This window comes from Rattus norvegicus, chromosome 1, assembly GCF_036323735.1.
Source record: "Rattus norvegicus strain BN/NHsdMcwi chromosome 1, GRCr8, whole genome shotgun sequence".
Lineage (NCBI taxonomy): Eukaryota > Metazoa > Chordata > Mammalia > Rodentia > Muridae > Rattus > Rattus norvegicus.
Window position 1 is genome coordinate 172,378,108 of NC_086019.1, and position 19,856 is coordinate 172,397,963.

A 19,856-nucleotide genomic window follows, 5' to 3' on the forward strand; every position below is an offset into this window, starting at 1 on the left:
CCAGGAGTGGGCACTGCAGGGAGAAGCTGGTTACGTGTTGGCATGACTCACCCACAGTGGTTGCGCCCACGGCCTAGGCTGTGGTAGCGTCACCCAGCCCCATGCCAGGCAGCTGCTTTACAATGATACTTTTTTCTTCTCCTCTTAGGATAATGGCAAATGGAATCTCCAAGATTGTTTGTTTTTGGCTTGGTTTATTTGGGTTTGTTTTTTTTTTTTTTTCTTTTCATTTTTTTCTTCCATAACATCTTACCTGGCAATCAAGAGAGTTGCCTTGTGCACAGTGTGGAAGGATCTAGAAATGTGCTAGTGAGCTGGAACAGGAGAAAGGATGGGCACACACCTCAGTCCTGGGACCCATGAATCCACAGGAGCAGAAAACCTTCACGGTGAGGAGTAGCCGCTTCACCAGCCCGTTCGACCTGGAAAGGTATCCCAGTACAGACACACGTGTCTGATGTGCATGTGCCTGAACAGACCAAAAGCCAGAGAATGGAGAACTTAAAGAAGTCAAGCAGTCAGTGGCTGGTCACCTTAGAGGTACAGGGAGGCTGGCAAGTGGAAGCAGTGCGTGTTGGTGCCTGGTCTAGTATGAAGGTAGGCGGCAGGTTAATGGGTGTGGATTGATGACATTCGTGTGGTATTCTTCATTGTCACCCAGCTTGACTCCAGAATTAACAGACTTTTAAATGAGAAAAATACATTGAAAATAATGTGGAACAGAGGCTTTTGTTTTTTAGTGTTGTCTAGTTGACCGTTTGGAAGAATACTAATATGCCAAGACATCTGGGGTTGTAACTGTAGAATGCCTAGGGTGCATGGGCTCTGAGAGGTGGGAGGTTAGTGACCCATAAGGTTGGGTATGATAGCATACCTAAAATCCCAACCAGGGCAGGGAGCCAGAGAGTCAGAAAGTGAAGCTTATCCTCACCTGTGTGTAAGCATGACACCTGCCTCAACCACCTCAGACCCTATTCAAAAACCCAACAGCAAAGAGAGTGCTCATGAAAAATACAGGCAGCACTTACTGAAAGATCATATGCCCAGGCGAGAGTGTAACGTTTCCTAAGGTAACTTCGTATTGGTCAAATGCAAAGATACTTTGATACAGGCAAGCTGTTTCTAAATCTTTATCTGGAAAAATAAAAATTTCTTCCAAGACAGTTTCTGCAGAGAGTACTACCCCTGTCTCAGAACTGTGACCACCGCAGATGTACTGACTCAAAAACAAGACTTTACAGTGGCGTGCTCTTGATCCGCAAGGAGTCCCAAGCACTGAGAGTCCATGAGCTAATCTTTTCAGAGAGTGAGGTCCTAGAACCTATACATTTTTGACTGGTAAAATACATACATAAGCAGTACAAGTATAAATCTGGGGAAATATTTGAAATTCCTACCAAAGACCTACTATTCTTGTCATAGAATTCCCAGAGCCAGTTTTTTTTTTTTTTTTTTTTTTTTTTTTTTTTTTTTTTCCGGAGCTGGGGACCGAACCCAGGGCCTTGCGGTTGCTAGGCAAGCGCTCTACCTCTGAGCCAAATCCCCAACCCCTGCCAGTTTGTTTTGGTTTCGGGGTTTTTTGTTTGATTTTGGGTTTTCAAGACAAGGTATTACTTTTTGCTCTGGCTGTCTTGGAACTCACTATGTAGACTGGGTTGGCCACAAACAAACACACACACACACACACACACCTGTGCCTCAGCCGTAGGAAAATGCTGGGATCAAAGGCATGCACCACCACACCTGGCCCCATAACCTGTTTTGTGAAGACTAATTATCTGCTAGGTATAGGGATACAAATAGTTCACTTGGCCACACAAAATGATAAACATTTCAATATGCCTGGCCTCATAGATGCCATTACCACATTTCCTCTTCTGTGACTGGCTTGCTGTGATGGTGGGAGAAAGAAACAGCATTCCTCTCTAGCAGGATAGCCTTGTGCTGCAGCACTGAGTCTGTATTTATCAACATCACAAGTATTCTCAACTTCTGAGTTCATGGGTGTGCATGTGAAAGCTCACATACATCCTGTAGAAGGACTGACTTGATTTTAACAAAGTAGTACATGTATAATTACACCCGACTATTAGCATATTTTATGACATGCTCATGAAGTGCAATAGTATGCAGTTAACCAGACAGTTCCCTGTGTAGTGATAGAGAAGGTCTAAAAGATAAAATGAAAAAAAGACCAGGTGGGCTCTGTGATCATTGTCATGCTGTGCACAGAAATAAACGATGATGCCCAGGATATAGGGGAAAGGCTGCTCTCTTGTATTGGACCACACTCAGTACTGCATGCTCTGGCCCGGTGTGCTCTCTCCCAGGAGGGAAAGCAGTTACAGTGGTGGCATCTAGGCTATGAATTATGTATACCTGCTTGTTTCTTGATTAGCAGGATTCATCTTAGTCCATATGTCTCAAAACGATCTTTTCTCTCCTATCTGCTTGCATCTGTGCCCAGGTAGTGATTGTCATCTCCTAGTCTCTGGTCCCCATGACACTAGTCCTGCCTATGACCAGCTGTATTGTTTTATTGGGCTTTCTCCATCGTGACCACTAGAGGGCATGCTTACATAATTCAGAAGCCTCCCTCAGTGCCCAAGCAGTGTTCTAAGGTTGCCCAGGGGCTGGAAAGATGACTCAGCCATTAAAGGCTAGGCTCATAACCGAAAATATAAGGTTGCCCAGAAAAAATTCACCAACACAGTGCAAAATAAGTGGCCAAGGCTTCAGGACATGCTTCCTTTAGCTACCTGGGAGCCATAGAGGGACGACACCAAAGAACGTTCGCTTATCCTCACCCCTAAAACACTCCAAGTAGACATGTAAGTGACTTTTTAAACACTTGAATTGAAATGGAAGTAAATCTAAGCCCCTCTCCTCTTCCAACCAGACCACAATGTGTATCACAACCCAGGCCCCCTCCGTATAGAAAATCCCGAGGCTGATGTGTGCAGCGGTGTCTCCAGCCTGGCCCTGACTACGCCAGTGAGAAACGTCTGAGCAAGAAGTGCAGAGCTAGCACATGGCTTTGGAACCCTTCCTAAAGAACCTAGCCCTCCCTGGTGACACTAGAGTTTGGGACAGTAAGTATGAGGCTTTTGCCACATCCTGGAGACTGGAAGTCTGAGGTCTTTGTCTAGAGATCTTGATAAAATTGCTTTATTGAGAATAAAGGGATAGATTGAGGTTAGAGTTAGCTGGAAATATAAGCCATCAGTTTGGATATAAAAATTCATCTGAGTGGAGGTCATACTTTGGGACCACTGACAAAACACATGCAACAGAGCCTTGAGCAAAGTTGCATGTGCAAGGAGATCTCTGAGGTTGCCACAAGCTTGCATCCAAAAAACAGGTCACCAAGTGTCTGTGGCCACTAACATGAGAATCAAAGACCGATCGATCCCACCTGGTACCAGTCCCAGTACTCCGCCCCCGTTCCTTTTCCCCAGACTTACCAAGTCTTGCTGTATGCAGGCCTCTCATCAGCCAGTCAAATCATCCTCCCTTGCCCAATTTAACATGTGGATTTTTCAATTACTGATTTTATGCATATGAGTACACTACAGCTGTCATCAGACACACCAGAAGAGGGCATCAAATCCCATTACAGATGGTTGTGAGCCACCATGTGGGTGCTGGGAATTGAACTCAGGACCTCTGGAAGAGCAGTCAGTGCTCTTAACCGCTGAGCATTTTCTCCAACCCAATATGTGGATCCTTAGCTCAGATTGTTTCCCTACCTACAAAGTTGATGGATAAATGTACTAATCCTGAGAGAATGTCCCTCCCTACTCACCTAAGAGCTTAAGGAACCTGCTACAATTGAGAGCAGTGTAGTTATAGTTTAGTTTTTGGTTCATACTACAATATCAGATAATCTATTCATATACCAGAGTCAGATTTTTTCTTCCTATAGGCAGTTGTAGGAAACAGCCCCACATAGTTATAGTTGAAAATCTGAGCTAAGAATCAGAATATATGCCATGGATCCTCAACTGCCTGTTCACGTAGACATCACCTTTGTCATGCGGTGAATTAGTGGTCTGTGGCTGATGAGCTGGCGAGCATACATCGCTGAGGTCATGGCTGTGTATCCGAAATTACAGCAGGCAGTGTTCCTCCTGTCTTGATATCTCAGTGTTATGCTTTCTGGGGTCTAGTGATTCAACCATGAACTCCTGTTTCCAAGGCCAGCTACTTCTCTACTACACAAGGTAAGGCCTAGCCTCCTAAGGGTTGACACAGCTTTCCAGAGCTTATCTGTTCTTATCTAATATAGATCCCTCAGGCACTGTCAACTTATCGAACTAGAACAGCTGGCACCTGAGTTGGAACTTATTAAAGATCATTTTCTTGCTTAAGTCTACATTTAGAAGTCAAACAGAGGGCTGGGGATGTAGGTTAATGATCAAGTATATTCCTAACATGCACAAAACTCTGGGTTCAGTCTCCAGTAACACCCTTCCCCACCCAAAAAATTAGACATTAAATAGGTTTAAGGTTCTCCGGAATCATATGCCAAATTTATTCCAGCCTCTGGCCTTCCCAGTTACGCTGCCCCTAACATCCTAGTAGAATCTCCAGCCTGCCTCCTAGTTAAGGAAGTCTAGCCCTACTCTGTCACATCCAAGGACTTGGCGGGAGTGACTCTCTCCTGAACACCTTTGCCACTGTGGTCCTGCTCCTAACTTATTCTCAATCTCCAACTGCTTGCTAGGATAGTCGCCCTCCTCCCACTATACCTAGTCTCGTATAGCCAGTGCCCTACCTTCTGAAATGCCCACAGCACTGTTCAAAGAAGACAGTGTCTACAGCAAGGCAACAACAAGTACAACCAACTTAAAATATGATGGAAGTGGGGTGGTGGTGCCTGCCCTTAATCCCAGCACTCCGGAGGCAGAGGCAGGCTAATCTGTGAGTTAGAGGCCAGACTGGTCTACATAATGAGGTCCAGGATAGCCAAGGCAAAAACAAAACAGAAAAAATAGACAATTTCATCCTTAAGACTCCTGGGCATCCTTCCTAGGAAAGCTTCGCCAGGTACTTTTCCATCTGGGAATTGAGTCTTCTACTGTTTTATCTCCTCCTTACCTCTGCATTCGTTCTGCTCCAGCTCCGGCTTTATCCTTGCCACTCATTGTTTAGCTGCTGGAGAACAACTTGTGACTTCCTAATGTCTTATTAAGGCAAAGCAATCTGTGTCCTTGTGGCAGCTTTTCTACACAGACTGTGCTGTAGCCAGCATGCCCATCAGTTCCCCTGGGTGAAGGGTTAGCCCAGCTGTCTGTGGCATAAAATAACCACCATTTCATAATGCTCACGATTCTCTGGGTCGAGGCAAGGCAAGATGCCCTGAAGCAAGGGTGCCTGGTCTTTCTGTGAAATCTAGTATTCAGCCGGGAAGACTTGGCAGCTGGGATGATCTAAGGACAAGGGCTGTAATTTAGTGAAAGCCTTTTCACTCTTATGTCTAGTGCCTGGCTGTAGTAGGTTAAAGTCTGGGCTCAGCTGGGACTGTCAAGTAAAGCATGTGCCTATTCCCTCTCCTTACCCTTGTATTTCTAGGTGTCCTCAAAGCATAGAGGTCTCAGCGGTTGGGCTTCCAACATGGTGGCTCAGGGCTCCGGTGAGCAAACAAGCGCTAGGAATACCAAAGGGTCTTACATTCTTCACCTCGAAAGTCATGTGGCCTATAAACTCAAAGGGAGTTCACATAGAACTTCCTCTGAACAAGAGAAATAGCCAAGGTTTGACAACTATACTTCAAAACTACCTCATTCCCTTCCTGCAGACGTCAAAAAGATCCTTTCTTGTCCTTGCTAGGCAGTTCCACCAGGCTAGTCTAGAAATCTCTTAGTGATGTCTAGAATATAGACTAGAATAGACTAGTGATGTCTAGAATATGTCAGAACAGCTAGCCTTGAGCTTGGTTCTGTTTCTTGAAGTGTCAGGTCTGGGAGCTCAGTACATCTGCTATAGTCCCCAGCTATGGAACTCAGTGCCAGATAGTTGGCTCCTATACAATGACCAGTGAGAGTCTCAGGAAGCCTGTGTCTGCTGTTTCTGATCCAATCTGGTTTTCAGTGAGGTGATGGTGCAGTATGGGGCAGGACCCCTCCCTTGAGGGAGATCCCTTCACAGTCCTAATACCACTCCATCATTCTATTTGGAAGAAAAGGACTTCTTTGGGGCTTGTCTTACAACACACAAGGGCAAAGGCCATGCAGTGTATGTGGGAGAGCTCACAGATCCCAGATAAATGAGCTCACTTCTGCCCAAATAATGAAGCAAGACCTCACGTGGTGTAATGAATTCATTTTAGAACCTTAATACACTGTTTCTGAAGTCATGAGCCCATCAAGAGTCTCAACATCAAGAGGTAGTTCAAAAGGGCATCCTCCACAGGACTCAGTCTTCAAATGTCTGAGTTCTGCAGGGGCCATGTTTGCTTGATATGTGCAGTGCATGGTAAGCACCTGGCCTTGGTAAACCCTCTGGTAGACAGCTTAGAAATGTCAATGGTTGAAGTCATGAACTTAATTGAACAGGGGTGGCAACCACAAAAGCAACAGGGACCAAGTAAGTTGGTACTGAGAACCTGGATGTGGCCTGAGGTCTATAGGAGAGTAAGTTGGTACTGAGAACCTGGATGTGGCCTGAGGTCTATAGGAGAGTAAGTTGGTACTGAGAACCTGGATGTGGCCTGAGGTCTATAGGAGAGTAAGTTGGTACTGAGAACCTGGATGTGGCCTGAGGTCTATAGGAGAGTGGTGTGCTCCCTGATCCTGGTACGAGAAGTAGCCATTTCTCTTCAGCCCCAGATTTCTCACATTCTCTTAGTATTCAAGAGACAAAAGCAGGATAAATCATGTCATATCTCCCAGTTACATGTATGTGTGCATGCATCCACAGGCCAGAGATCAACCTTGAGTGTGCTTCCTGGTGAGCCATCCACCATGGATTTTGAGACAGTGTCTCTCACTGACCACACAGGCCTCTTCTTCCCCAGAGCTGGAATTATAAGCAAGACTACTAGACCAGCCTGCATAGAAAACAAAGGGACATTGGGACAAATGGCTGCTTGTGGTGCTTATTAGCATACCAAAGCACACACTAGACTCACAGAGTACTGTGGCTCCTGTCAGCTCTTCTCATCCCACCTCCCTACCCTAAATCTCTGAATTCAACTCAAGGATTTCCCTTCCCTCAGCTTCTTGTTCTGTCATAATCCTGCCCTTTGTGGCGCATTCTTTTGCTCTCGCCTCACTTGTCCCATTTGCCCCCTCTAGCCTCTGGCCTCTGGCTGTACTTGCTCTCATATCTATAATAAAAACCTCCTCTACCATACCTTAGAGTGGTCATGCCTTCATTCTCAGGATTGAACTCACGTCTCTGCACTTGTACTGCAAGCACTTGACTGACAGCTCCCCAGCCCTATCCGGGTATTTAAGTGATGACAATTTATTCAGTGTAAAACTGAATGTAAATGTGGTGTTCAGGAAAACCACACATGCAGGCTGAATGCAACAGGTGCACTGCTGGCGCCGCTCCTGAAGGACACCGGGCTAAGTCTCCAAACATTAGCAGAGCTCACTCAAACCCTGCCTTACTGCACTCTGCCCGCAGAGAATGAATGTGGGCCCCTCCCCGACCCTGACCTGGATGGGAAGTTGGCTCAGACTTCCCACAACAGCTGCACTGAAAAGTCCTTCTTAGGCCTCTATGACCTCGGCAAGAAGATTATACCTGTAAACCCCAGTAGCCAGCAGCCCGAGGTGGGGGAAGGGAAAGTAGCCTGGAAGACAGGCAGGCCCTAGTCACCCCGGTTGCACCTGCTCTATCTTGGTGGTCCCTCCACTTAACCTTCCCTGGCTGTAAGTCTGGTAGATCTTGGGAAAAAGTTTAAAGCCAAGTATCCTGACCAAGAGCTAAAAGTTCTAGGGAAGGCTGTACCCTAGACATCAGCACAGAGTTCTGAGCCAGGCCAGTGGGATTGTCTAGCAAGGCCCCCACGAAAGGATCCTTAACCTTTATCAGTGTGTCAGCTTTCTGCGAGAGGATGAACCTGACAGTTCTGAAGACAGTTATAAAATCTCAAATGTTCCCCTTGTTGAGAAGGAAGATCTGTGTGAACTCCCCTTGAATCTGTCTGGATGAGCCAAGACAGCTAGGCTAGAAAATTATTTTCCAAATGATTTGTGGTATAAAGGAACATAAACAGGATGAGATGGCCTAGAAATGGGAGTGTTTACAGGCTCTGGTGAGAGCCAGAAGAACTAGATTGTGGGCCTAGGAAATACAGTGAGGGAAGATGTAGATTTCCATCCCCCCCCCCCCCCCGCAAGCAAAGAGAGACTGTGATTGAAGTGTAACTCTGTGCTGGGAAGACAGGGACCAGGGGAACTCAGGATCAAGGAAATCACAGAGGGGTGGGCATTCCTCTTCCCTGTCAAGGGTGGAAGACCATCCCTCCGCTGGTAAGGCGGGGACATCTCTGCAGAAGGGACCTGAAGAGTAAGAGCGCATCTGGGATTCCCCAAGCAAGCAGAAAGCGCACCCTCTTAGCCATATCTGTCCCGGCAAGGTTTAAAACCAGCGGCGCTCTACCGACGCCGGAAAAGATGGGGCGGTTGCCATGGCAACGTGGAGCACACATCGGAAATAAGTAAATAAGCAGTCCAGTTGCCGCAGCCGCGCCCCCGCGGGACAGGCGCGCAGGGGAGGGGACCCCTCGGGTCCCGGTCCCCGCAGCCCGTGCGCCCTCGCTATTGGCGGAGACAGAGGGGGGGTCACCCCCGGGGGGCGAATGGTACAGTCCTCCGCCCGCGCCCCAGCCGGGCCCGCGGCGAGAGAGCGAGCACCGAGCCCCGCGCAGCCGCCGCCGACCGTGGAGCCCCAAGCCCAGTCCAGGACGGAGATGGAGGGAGTGAGCAGCCACCGCACCCTGTCCTACAGCCGCTGGAGCTACGACAGGTAGGGCGCGTGAGAAGATGAGCTTCTCCCGGTACCTCGAGGTGGCCCCGCGTGGGCGCCGCTGACGCGCGTGCTCGAGGCGGATGCGGGCGTGAGCTCCCAGAGCTACCAGCATGGATTCCCGCACCGGTATTCGCAGGCATCCGGGACCTGGGGTACCCGTGGCCTCGGATATCCAGAGTCAGAGCTCAGGCGCGGGCATGCTAACACCTGCGGGACAGAGCGATGAGAGGAGGGTGTGTGGGTACCGAGATCCTCCGACTGTCACCTCGCGGTGCAGGTGGGCGCTAGAACCCGGGAAAGGCCGTGCGGGTCCCGCACTGCCGCGGTGTGCCCAGCCGACCCTCAGTGGGTGACCTGGTTTGTCCCGAAGCGGACTGGCAGGCTTGCACCTGGAAGTCGGTCCCTGCTCTGCCCCGCTGGCGGGACCGTAGCCCGGAGCAGGTTGTCTGGGCTCAGGAGAGACTCTAAGCACCAGTGGGGGCGTCAGGCTTCGCGCACACCCCGCTGTGAAGGCAAGCGACTGCCAGCGTGGGCGGCTTGGAGCCGCGCTCCCCACGCACTGGTCCTGGAGGAAGGAATCATCCTTCCTGTCGAAATGAGGAAAATAAGGACAGCAAAATGAGTTAGGTAGTGATAAAGCAGAGTAGATTTACTCAGACTATATCCGTTCTAGCATTTTGTTTTCCTTTTTGCGTGTTAAATGAGCCCCACTCCCCAGTTAAAAAGGAAACCAGGCAGATGATGGTGGTGGTGGTGGTGGTGGTGGTGGTGGTGGTGGTGGTGGTGGTGGTGGTGGTGGTGGTGGTGGTGGTGGTGGTGGTGGTGTTTTCGGATTTTAAGTTCTCGAACCTGTGTAAATCTCCAGAATCCTGGAGTGACTTTTCAGAATCCTGGCTTTCAGCAGTCAAGGATGGAAGAAACTTCATTCACTGATTTCCCCGCCCCCTTGCTCTTCCTTCTGCCTGCTTTGCTTCCCTCTGAGAAACCCTTGCTGCATCTTTGACAATGTTTGTTTTTCCAAGATTCACAGGAACCGCTGTCTCTCCTTCCCAAGGCTAATTCCCTGAGGAACTCTCCTCCTTCCTCACTCTCCCAGGTTTCCCTTGGCATGATAATCCTGTTTGTCCCCTCTTAGCCAGCAGACCTACAGGTTTGCCCACGTTCTCTCCTCTCTTGGTGGTTGCGCCTGATGCATCCCTTTTTTTTTTGCACTGTAGGCCTCCTCTGGGACAAGGAGACTTGTAATTCCCTGTCCTCAGCACAGCCCTAGCAACCTCTCAGTTCCAGTGAAATTGCTCTTCTGAACAGCAGTGTTCTGTCTAGAGAAAACTAGTGCCCTGAGAGTAAGGACATAAAAGACAGACCCATCCCCCAATGGCTCCACTGTCTGCAGTTGGGTAGAAACAGGTAGTAGCGCATGCCAAGTGCCTAATGACTATAAGAGAAGAGTTTAAAGCTATGCTGACCTTTAGTGGTAGCTAGGTGGAGTTTTGCTCCTATACCAACAAATCAGAGACCCTGGAGTTAGACAGCCAGGATTCAAATCATGACCCCAGCTAGCTAACGTCAAAAAACTTCTCTGGGACATAGTAGTCACTGCCTTTGCTCTTTTATTAGTTAGCACGTAACTGTTCTTGGGGCCCCTGATTTTCCAGGAGCTGGGAAGGAGATTGTTAGTCTCCTTTTGGAGCCATGAAATGAAAACATTTCTGGGGTCCTGTCTCCAAGCATCTTTTCCTGTCACCCATTCTCAATCTCTTGGGAGTTCTGTAAATAGAATCCCTGGCCCATGTCCAAACCACCTTGATAAGGATATTAGGACGATGGACTTTGTTTGTGTCAGAGTTCCCAGGTGTGAAATCACTGGTTGGGCTGCTCTCTGGAGCCGCTGGTCTGTAGCAACCACCTCTGCTGGCCTTCCAAAACATATGTATTAAATGCAAAAACTCACACAGCCTCAAGAACCTGACAAAATATTAAACAACATGTGTGCAAAGCATGCAGACATTAAAAATCAAGCTCTGGGCTGAGGATGCAATTCAGTTGTTAGAGTATTTACCAGTCATGCAGGAGGCCCTGGTTCAATCCCAGCACTACATAAAGCAAGCATGGTAGCACATTCATTAGTCATAGTACTCAGGGGGTGGGGAGGACACAGGGTGATCAAGAGTTCTGGGTTAGTCTATGCTCCAGATGGCCCTGAGAAAAGGGGCAGTGGGAATTCCGTCATTCAGCTGCCTCACCCTGACCTCCATGAGTAAACTGTACTTAGTGGACAGTTCTTGTGCTTTGTCGGCCCTGAGAAAGGGGGAAGTGGGAATTCCGTCATTCAGCTGTCTCACCCTGACCTCCATGAGTAAACTGTACTTAGTGGACAGTTCTTGTGCTTTGGTTTGGGCTCAGCTTTTCCCGGCCAGGCCTGCTACTCAACTGGTACCAAGGCTGGGAAAGCCAGAACGGCTATGTCCCTCTCTCTCCATGTGTTTTCTCAGACTTGTTCATATTGCAACAAAAGGGTTCTCAGGTGGGACCCCTACAGCGTCTGTAGGTCTATTTTACTTCTCCGTGGTTAGCCTCACTTCCGTTGGCCATGACAATTCTTGAAGCCTACATTATACTCAAGACCTCTCCACTCATTTGTTTGGGATACTGCAGTAACTAGGGATTGAACCCAGGGCCGCACGTGTGCCAGGCAAGTGCTGTACCACTGAGGTACTCCAGACCTCCTTTTAAGTTTACTCTGAGTCAGGGTCTCACAAGGCTGCCCTTGAATTCACTATGTAGTTCACTGTGCCAGCCTCACATTTTTCCGTTCTCCTGCCTCAGCTTCCTGAGTAGCTATGATTGCTGTCCTGTGTCCCCTGACCAGATGGGGAGGGAAGCCTTTTCTAGGTGACCCTCATCCCTAACCCCAGATGCTAAGCAAATGGCCTTGTCTCTTCCAGCTCCTTAGAGAAACTGATCCCACCACATAAGACCTCCTGTCACTTTCTGATTTCGTGTCATTTCCAATCCCAAAAGTCACTCCATTTGGGAGACTTTTGTTGGTATTGTTTCCTTTTTAATCTTTGCTATTATAAACATCCATGTTTGCGTAGAACTTTCCCTCGTGTCTCATGTCTGATTATTTGATTAGCACAGACACCTTGAAGGAGGGTTGCCAGCTTTACCCTCTGGCTATTGCCAGGTTGTCTACAGAGAAATGAATTGTTTCCTGTTCTCACCGATCCCTTTGAATGCCTGCTTTGACAGTAAGCTGTTCACCAGTTCAGCCTCTAAGACTCTGAGTCAAAGTGACATAACTACAGAGAACTTTGGTTTTCTGAAGTCAGCATGATCTGGCTGAAAAGCCTAGCTCCACCAATTACTAGTTGTGTGACAGGTGGTGTAGCCCCCACTTACAGAATAGATAATGGTATCAGTCTTTTAAATCAATCCATTCGTTAAATAATTTTTTAGCACTAATGCCAGGCAGTCCTAGAAACTGGAGATAACACAGCCAACAAAACAGAGCCCCAGTCTCATAGTTCTAGCCGACTAGTGGGACTGAGATAGACGTGGACAAACACCACGCAGCTTGTGTAAGTGCAGAGAAGAAAAATGTGGACGGAGGCTGATTGCTCAGGCAGGCGGGGAAGGGAAATGTTCCACCACGCTGTGTGGGGCAGCTTCCTGGCGAGGTGATTGACACCCGCCTGGGGAAGAGCCTGAGAATAAATCCTTGGGTGAATGGGGAAGAGTGTCCCCTAGGGGGCAGCACTGAAAGAAAGGTCAGAAGGTCCGAATGATCTTGAGTGTTGCAGAGCAAGCAGGCAGAGTGTCCTTGCTCATCTTTGTAACAATTCTTTCCCATTCCTCCCAAATTCTGTATCTCATACATCATCTTCAGAGAACCATCAATTTGATTTGAATGATATGTCCTAGAATTTTATATAAATGCTATCACTCAGTATATGCCATCATACATGTCTTCTTTAACACAGAGCTGTTCGGTGTTCTTCCTGGTTGCCTGAGTCAGTAGACCATATCATTTTATTGCTGAGGATTTTTTCATTACAGGGATATGCTGCAGTTTATCTGGTCACCTCCTGGCAGACTTCTGGGTTGCTGTTGGTTTGGGGCTATTATAAATATAGCCTTTGTGACTATCAAGCACAAGTCTATGTATGAGTGTGGGATTTTATTTTTCATGGGCAAACATTTAGCAGAGGACTGTCTGGATTATATGGTTGTTGTACATTTCACGTTTTAATAAAGTTTCCAAAGTGGGTGAACCATTGGACACTTAGGAGCAGTGGTTGGGATTCCCAGCTCCTTCACATCCTTGGGACAAACCGGTCGTTATAAGGAAAAATTTTACCTTGAAGTATTCCTATAGGTATGTAATGGTATGTTGTGACTTTATTTTGCATTTCCCTGGTAACTAATGATGTTAAGCCAATTTTCATGAACTTATCTACCATCTGTATGTCTTTGGGAGGAAGTATGTTGTTTAAGGGTTTTCCCTATTTTCAAACCGAGTATCAACACTTGTTGGAATTTATGAGTCCTTTTGCTTGTTTTGGCTATATCGTGTGTGTGTGTGTGTGTGTGTGTGTGTGTGTGTGTGTGTGTGTGTGTGTTTTCAAACAGAATCTCATATAACCTCAGGATCTATGTAGCCGAGGCTGGCCTCCACCTCCTAATCCTCCTGCCTCCACCCCTGATGAACATGTGCACCATACCTGCTGGATTGCTGTTCCTCATCAGTTGTCTTGTAGCTGGCAGCGTGTCTCTCAGTCCCCTTGCTTCCTTTCTACCCTCTGAGGTGTTTTCTAAAGCATACATTTTTGCTTGTGGTGAAATCCAGTTTATCATTTTTTTTTCTTTTAGGGACTGTCCCCTAACTGTTAAGGACTCATTGCCTAACTAAAAAAAAAATGAAAAGCAACTAGACCCATTCCCCAGCCCTAGGCTGCACCGTCCCTTCCCTTCCCTGTTTGGACCATGGTTCAGAGGCTTGCAGGCCTCCAGGGACCTAAGGCCAGCAAAACCACAGTGAAAGATTTTCCTGATTTAAATAAACGAGGAAGACAAGAGTGTTTCTGGAAACATCTCCTTCTCTGTGTTAAATTTAGGTCTATCCTACTTTCGAGTGTGAGGTGATGGTTTTTGTTGGATTGTTTTGTTTTGTTTTGTTTTGTTTTGTTTTGTTTTGTTTTGTTTTGTTTGAGACAGGCTATCCCCGTGTAGCCCTAACTGGCCTAGAACTCCCACATAGACCAGGATGGCCTTGAATCTTGGCAGTCATCGTGCCTTCCCCTCCCTTGTGCTGGCATCACGATACATGATGTCATGCTTGGCTATATAGATTAAAAACAAAAAACCCAGATGGAGCTGAAACGATTACTCAGGTATAAGGCACCTGCTACTCTTCCAGAAGACCCGAGTTTGATTCACAGCACCCACTACACACACACACACACACACACACACACACACACACACACACACACACAAACAAGAAACAATGTTTAAAAGTTTCAAAGAGATCCAATTGTTCCAGTACCACTTTTTAAAAACAGGTTATTTATTTTTTGTTTTATGTGTGTATTTTCCATGTACATGTATGCCTGGTGCCACCAAGAGCAGAAAGGCATATCAGATTCTTTGGATGTGGAATTATAGATGCTCGTTAACTACCATATGAGAGTCGGGAATTGAACCTGGGTCCTGTACAAAAGCAGGCTGTGCTCTAAACTGCTGAACCATCCCTCCATCCCTGATATCACTTCTTAAAAAAAGACTTTTCCACTTTCTACTTTGAGCCTGTATTGAGAAATCAGGGTGAGCATGGTGGTATTAGCCAGAGGCTCAAAGACCTAGAAAGGAGGTCATTTCAGCCCAGGCATTCAAGGACAGCCTGGACTACATGGTGAGATCTAGTCTCAAAGGGGAGGGAGGGGAGCGAGAGACCGGAGGACAGTCAGTCACCAAGTCATGTGTCTTTAGTGTAAGTTATGTCTAGTCTGGCCCACTGATTTGATTATTTTTGCTGCTCATAGCACACTGTCTTGATTTCTCTAGCTTTATTCGTTTTTAAGTCAGATGGTTCAAGAAATTTTAACTTGGTTTTTTTACTAAAGCCATTTTAAGTTTGATAGGTACTTTTCAATTTCATATTAATCTGATACCTTTTAATGTTTAATGCAAGCAAACATCAGTCAGACTAGCTTAGATCTGGGTTGGGAGTTTTGGGGTTATAGGACAAGCTGGATTCAGGCGACAAACTGACAGTCTTTGTAGTCCAAGAGCATGTGTGTCTGTTTATTCAGACTGTCATCTCCTCTCATGTTCTGTAGTTTTCAAGGTATAGGCCATAACTCTTGTAAGATTTATCCTTAAGTTTGTATATTTCCACTCAGTTTTATAAATTGTCTTTTTAAGAAGTCCAACTTCCCAGCTCTTGGGATGTCCCACAGCCTGTGGCACAATCCTGATGACCTGGGTCCCATCTCTCAAACCCATGTCGAGGTAAAAGGAGAGAGCAGACCGAAGCTTGTCCTTTGACCTCCATATGCACGCGTGGCACACCTACACACAGTTAATATATATTAATATTCTCGTTTCCGGTTCATTGTTGCTTTGTCTAGCAACACAGCTGTAGTGTTTAGCAGTGGGGAAATGCACGTAACACAAAATGAGCGATCCCTGGGCTTTCTAAGTTCAGTTCAGAGCCAACCATCAGTTACATCCATCAGTAATCATCATCACTATCCCTAAAACACAGCATCCTAAAGAGAAACTGTCCGTTAAGGAATAAGTCTTCCCTATAGTCCTTGGTACCTCTAATCTATGTTTTATTTCTATGAATGCTAAACATCCCATAAGATTGAATAGCATGGTATTTCCCTGTGCCTGGCTTTTCCCCTTAGTGTCGTGTTTGTGAAGGTCATCTGCGTTGTTGCACGTATGAGACCTTCATTCCTGTTTTTGACAGGACACTATTCGATTGTATACATATCCATTTTGGTTATCCGTTCGTCTGTCTCTGGAGCTTGTGGCGTCGTTCTGGTCTTCTGACTGCTGTGAAGCACGGGTTCGAACATTGTTCTGCACATGCCCAAGTCTGATATTTAGAGTGCACTTGCTGTTTGTTAAGTCTCAGCTTGTTTTTTAAAGAAGCAGGGCTGTCTTCTGCTGAAGCTATACTGTTTTCTATTTCCACCAGCAACATAGAACGTGTTTCTACTTCTCTACATTTTCACAAACTCCTGTTCCCTTCTGTGTTATTACCACCATCCCTGTCTGCTCTAAATGATCCAATTATGGCTTCAATTTGTGTTTCCAAAAGACAGATGAGACTGGGCTTCAGTAACAACACCGCATGTGCTCCTTGGCCATTCACGTATCTTAGAGACAAGTCTATCCACTGCCCATTTTTATAGCAGTTCTTCTTTATATTGTTCAATTGTAGATGTTATTTACATATTCTGGACACTGAACGCTTTCATATGGGTAATTACAAATATTTTCCCATTCTGGGGCTTGTCTTCCCACTTCCTTAATATGGCTGTTTAAGTCAGTTTTAATAACATTCTGTTTATCTATTTTTTGTTGTTGTTCCTTTCACCTTTGCAGAATAATTTAATTTCTGAACTCTATTCATTTCCACCATTCGCATGTCCCCATGCACACGCCTCAATGATTCAATTATGTAGCTCTGTGTAATTTTGAATAAAGGATTAGAAAACAGGAACATAGCAAATCACATGTCTAGGAGCAGCTGAGGCTCCCAAGAGACCAGATCCCTGAGATGGCTCCAAAGGGCGCTAGGCTTCAATCTAGTCACCCTATCTGGTTCCTATGGCAGTTGCCCCTTATGCTGTAAATACAGCCCAGTGAAGGGAAATCCTTATCACTTTATTGATTTAAAAATCACATATATTCGTAAAAAGAAGCAAGGGGACTGGAGAGATGGCTCAGTGGTAAAGAGTACTTGCTGCTCTTTCAGAGGTCCCGAGTTCGGTTCTCAGCACCCATGTCAGGCAGTGCACAACCACCTCCAACTCCAGTTGAAGATCCAACTTCCTTTTCTGGTCTCCACTGGCACTTACACTCATGAGCGACACACACACACACACACACACACACACACACACACACACACACACACACTAAAATAAAATAAACTTTTAAACAACAAAGAGGTCTATCTACTGGATAGATGATCCTCTTCGCCTCAGTTTCCCCATCTATAAACGGGGAGTGGTGACTTTACTGACATGGATGAGCCATTGCGGGACTCTAGTGAGATACTGTTTGTCCACCTTGTCAGGTGGGCTATGGATGAGCAGACAAAGATCACGTATGCCCTCTGTAGGACTAGGCCAAATGAAGCTCCTGGGTGACCCAAAGCCTACAGAGGACAAGAGGAGAGGACTGGCTCCTTACTTTGTGTGTAGCTGTGGCTTTCTTTCGTCTCTTGGTTTTCAGAGTGCCGCTGCTTGTCCTGTTCTCTATGTAGACAGGTTTCTGTCGAGTTACTGTGGTACTCTATTTGTTGGGGTTTTTTTCGGGGGGGGGGGTTGTTTGTTGTTTGGTTGGTGTTTTGTTTTGTTTTTAGACAGGCTCTCATGTATCCCAGTTGAACTGACTATGGTAGCCTACAATGACCTTCTGATCTGCCAGTCTCCATCTCTCAAGTAATGGAGTCACAGGGGACCATACTTGGTCTATGCAGTGCTGGGGAGGGAACCCAGGGCTTTGTGCTTGCTGGACAAGTTGTCTACAATCTGAGGTACATTCCCAGAGGAAGTAGTTAAATTCTTGTTGTGGAAGTTGCATCTCTGCACCAAGCCTCACTTTATCAGAAATACTGAACACTAACAAGATGTGTACTGTTTTCAAAAATTGGGTTCTTGGGGGCTGGAGAGGTGGCTTGGTTGTTAAGAACACTGGCTGCTCTTCAAAGGGTCCAAGCTCAATTCCCAGCACCCACATGGTGACTCACAACCTTCTGTAGCTCCAATTCCAGGGAATCCGACATCATTTCATGGCGTCCACTGTAACCTGCACTCGTGTATACATAGCCTACACACATACACACATATGCACTGTTGAAAATAAATATTTTAGTTTTTCGATTGGATACTTGAGGCTGGCTCTCCACTAGCAAACCCATATGTATTTGGCCAGGGGTCAGTGTGTGGGGAAAAGAGAAACCATGTTTCAGCCATGTTTCCACAATGGTTCTGGCTTCTGCTTTCTCATGTTTCAGAGAATGTTCATTCAGACTATTCACAGAGCTTTCACAGAAATGGTGACGTTGGGGGAACTATTAGCCTGCTATGATGTCTCACCTGTGCAGAACCAGACCACAGTGATCCTGCCCGTCTCCAGGGATGGCTGTGTGGACTAGATGTATTACCGTGTCTAAGGCTTAATAACTAAATGCAGCATGGCTAGGTCAGTGTCCGGCACTGACTGCAGTTTAATTGTTAGCTGGTGTGACTGTGACCTGGCGTATGGCAGAGCCACGGTCACTGACATCAGGACTTGTCTGTCCCATTGAATCTGTAAGGCAGGCGGTTTCCAGGTACAGGGATAGGTGTGAGGACTCAGGGAGGCCCCCACCACAGGTGCTTGGGAGCTGTTGGAAGGGTGGGTGGGAAGGGAAGGGAAGGCTGGGGACACGTAGAAGGAGGAGGCAGCCCAGAACATGCAGCTGCGCGGTGAACGAAGACCAAGACTTCACCAGTTGGCACTAGTGGTGTGAGCAGGGCACAGTCATGGGGCCTTGGGCAGAAAGGAACGAAATCACATGGGACCTCCGCTATCCGGATCCTCCAATGTCTGAGTCATGGATAACAAGGCTTAACTCATCAAAGGAAGGATGGGGAAAAAAGTCACAAGCACATCAGACACTGAAACAGAGTCCTACCCTAGGACTCAGGCCTATTCATAATTTGAATGATCACTACAGGGGGACCCAATGGAGAGCCCAACTAACCACCCCCACCCATCACTGCTGGCGGGTCAGAATCCACACAGAAGCAGAGGAGGGCTGAAGCAGCAGCGGTGGGCAGCCACACCAAGCACTCGAGCTCACTGTCTTCACTTGGTTTATGATGTAGGAAGATGTGGTGAAAGATCAAGAAAGATCCAGCAGTCCAGGGGTTACTAATGGCCCCCACCTAGGGCCCTTACTTAGAGTCCATGCTGGCTGTGGTCACCTATGTCCACTGAAGCAGAAGGAGCTGGGCTGGTTAGGTCAGTATCATAGCCCTCGTTAGAGGTGGGTAAGGGTCCCAGAGAGCACTCAAAGGGATTTGGGTTTGTGTGTCCCTGAGAAAAGATTTGGAGAGACGCACAGATGGTAACAGAAGAAAGAGTTAATTAGAGTACTTTAGCTTGAGAAAGGAAAAGGCATAATGGCCCTTGGCCCCCAGTCTTGTAACTTTTTTTCTGTCCTTTTCTTTTTCTTTTTTTCACACCTCCCCCCCTCTCTCTTCTCTCTTCTCTTCTCTCTCTCTCTCTCTCTTCCCCCCTCCCTCCCTTCCTCTCTCCCCTCCCTGCTTTATTTTTCAAGACAGGGTTTTTGTGAAGCCCTGAATGTCCTGGAACTCACTCTGTAGAAAAGGCTGACCTCGAACTCACAGATCTGCCTGCCTCTGCGTCCTGAGTGCTGTGATTAAAGGTGGGCACCACCACCTCTGGACTGGTTTTGTAACCTTTTGTGGGTCATTTATGTCCCACACAATTCGGCACATAGGTAATTTGCAACCCTTGGCAGGGAGCAATCCAGTCTTTCTCTCTGTCATTGGTCTCTTTCCTACCATATTTTTTCTCTTTTTGTAATTTTCACAGTTTATTTTTCTCAGGAGTTAGGG

General features: G+C 46.8%; 1 protein-coding gene across 2 annotated transcripts in view; it reads left to right on the plus strand.

Moving 5' to 3' along the window:
* The first annotated feature begins 8,664 nt into the window (after positions 1-8,664).
* The window catches only part of Tub (TUB bipartite transcription factor), a 79,020-nt gene continuing 67,828 nt past the window's right edge, over positions 8,665-19,856 (plus strand). Inside the window, exon 1 of one of the 2 annotated variants that reach the window (XM_063282067.1) lies at positions 8,665-8,982. In XM_063282067.1, coding sequence (XP_063138137.1) covers positions 8,816-8,982 — 167 coding nt within the window. In that variant the 5' untranslated portion in view covers positions 8,665-8,815. Of the gene's footprint in view, positions 8,983-9,050; positions 9,263-19,856 lie in introns of those variants that run through there. The other variant, XM_063282071.1, reaches the window with a different exon arrangement.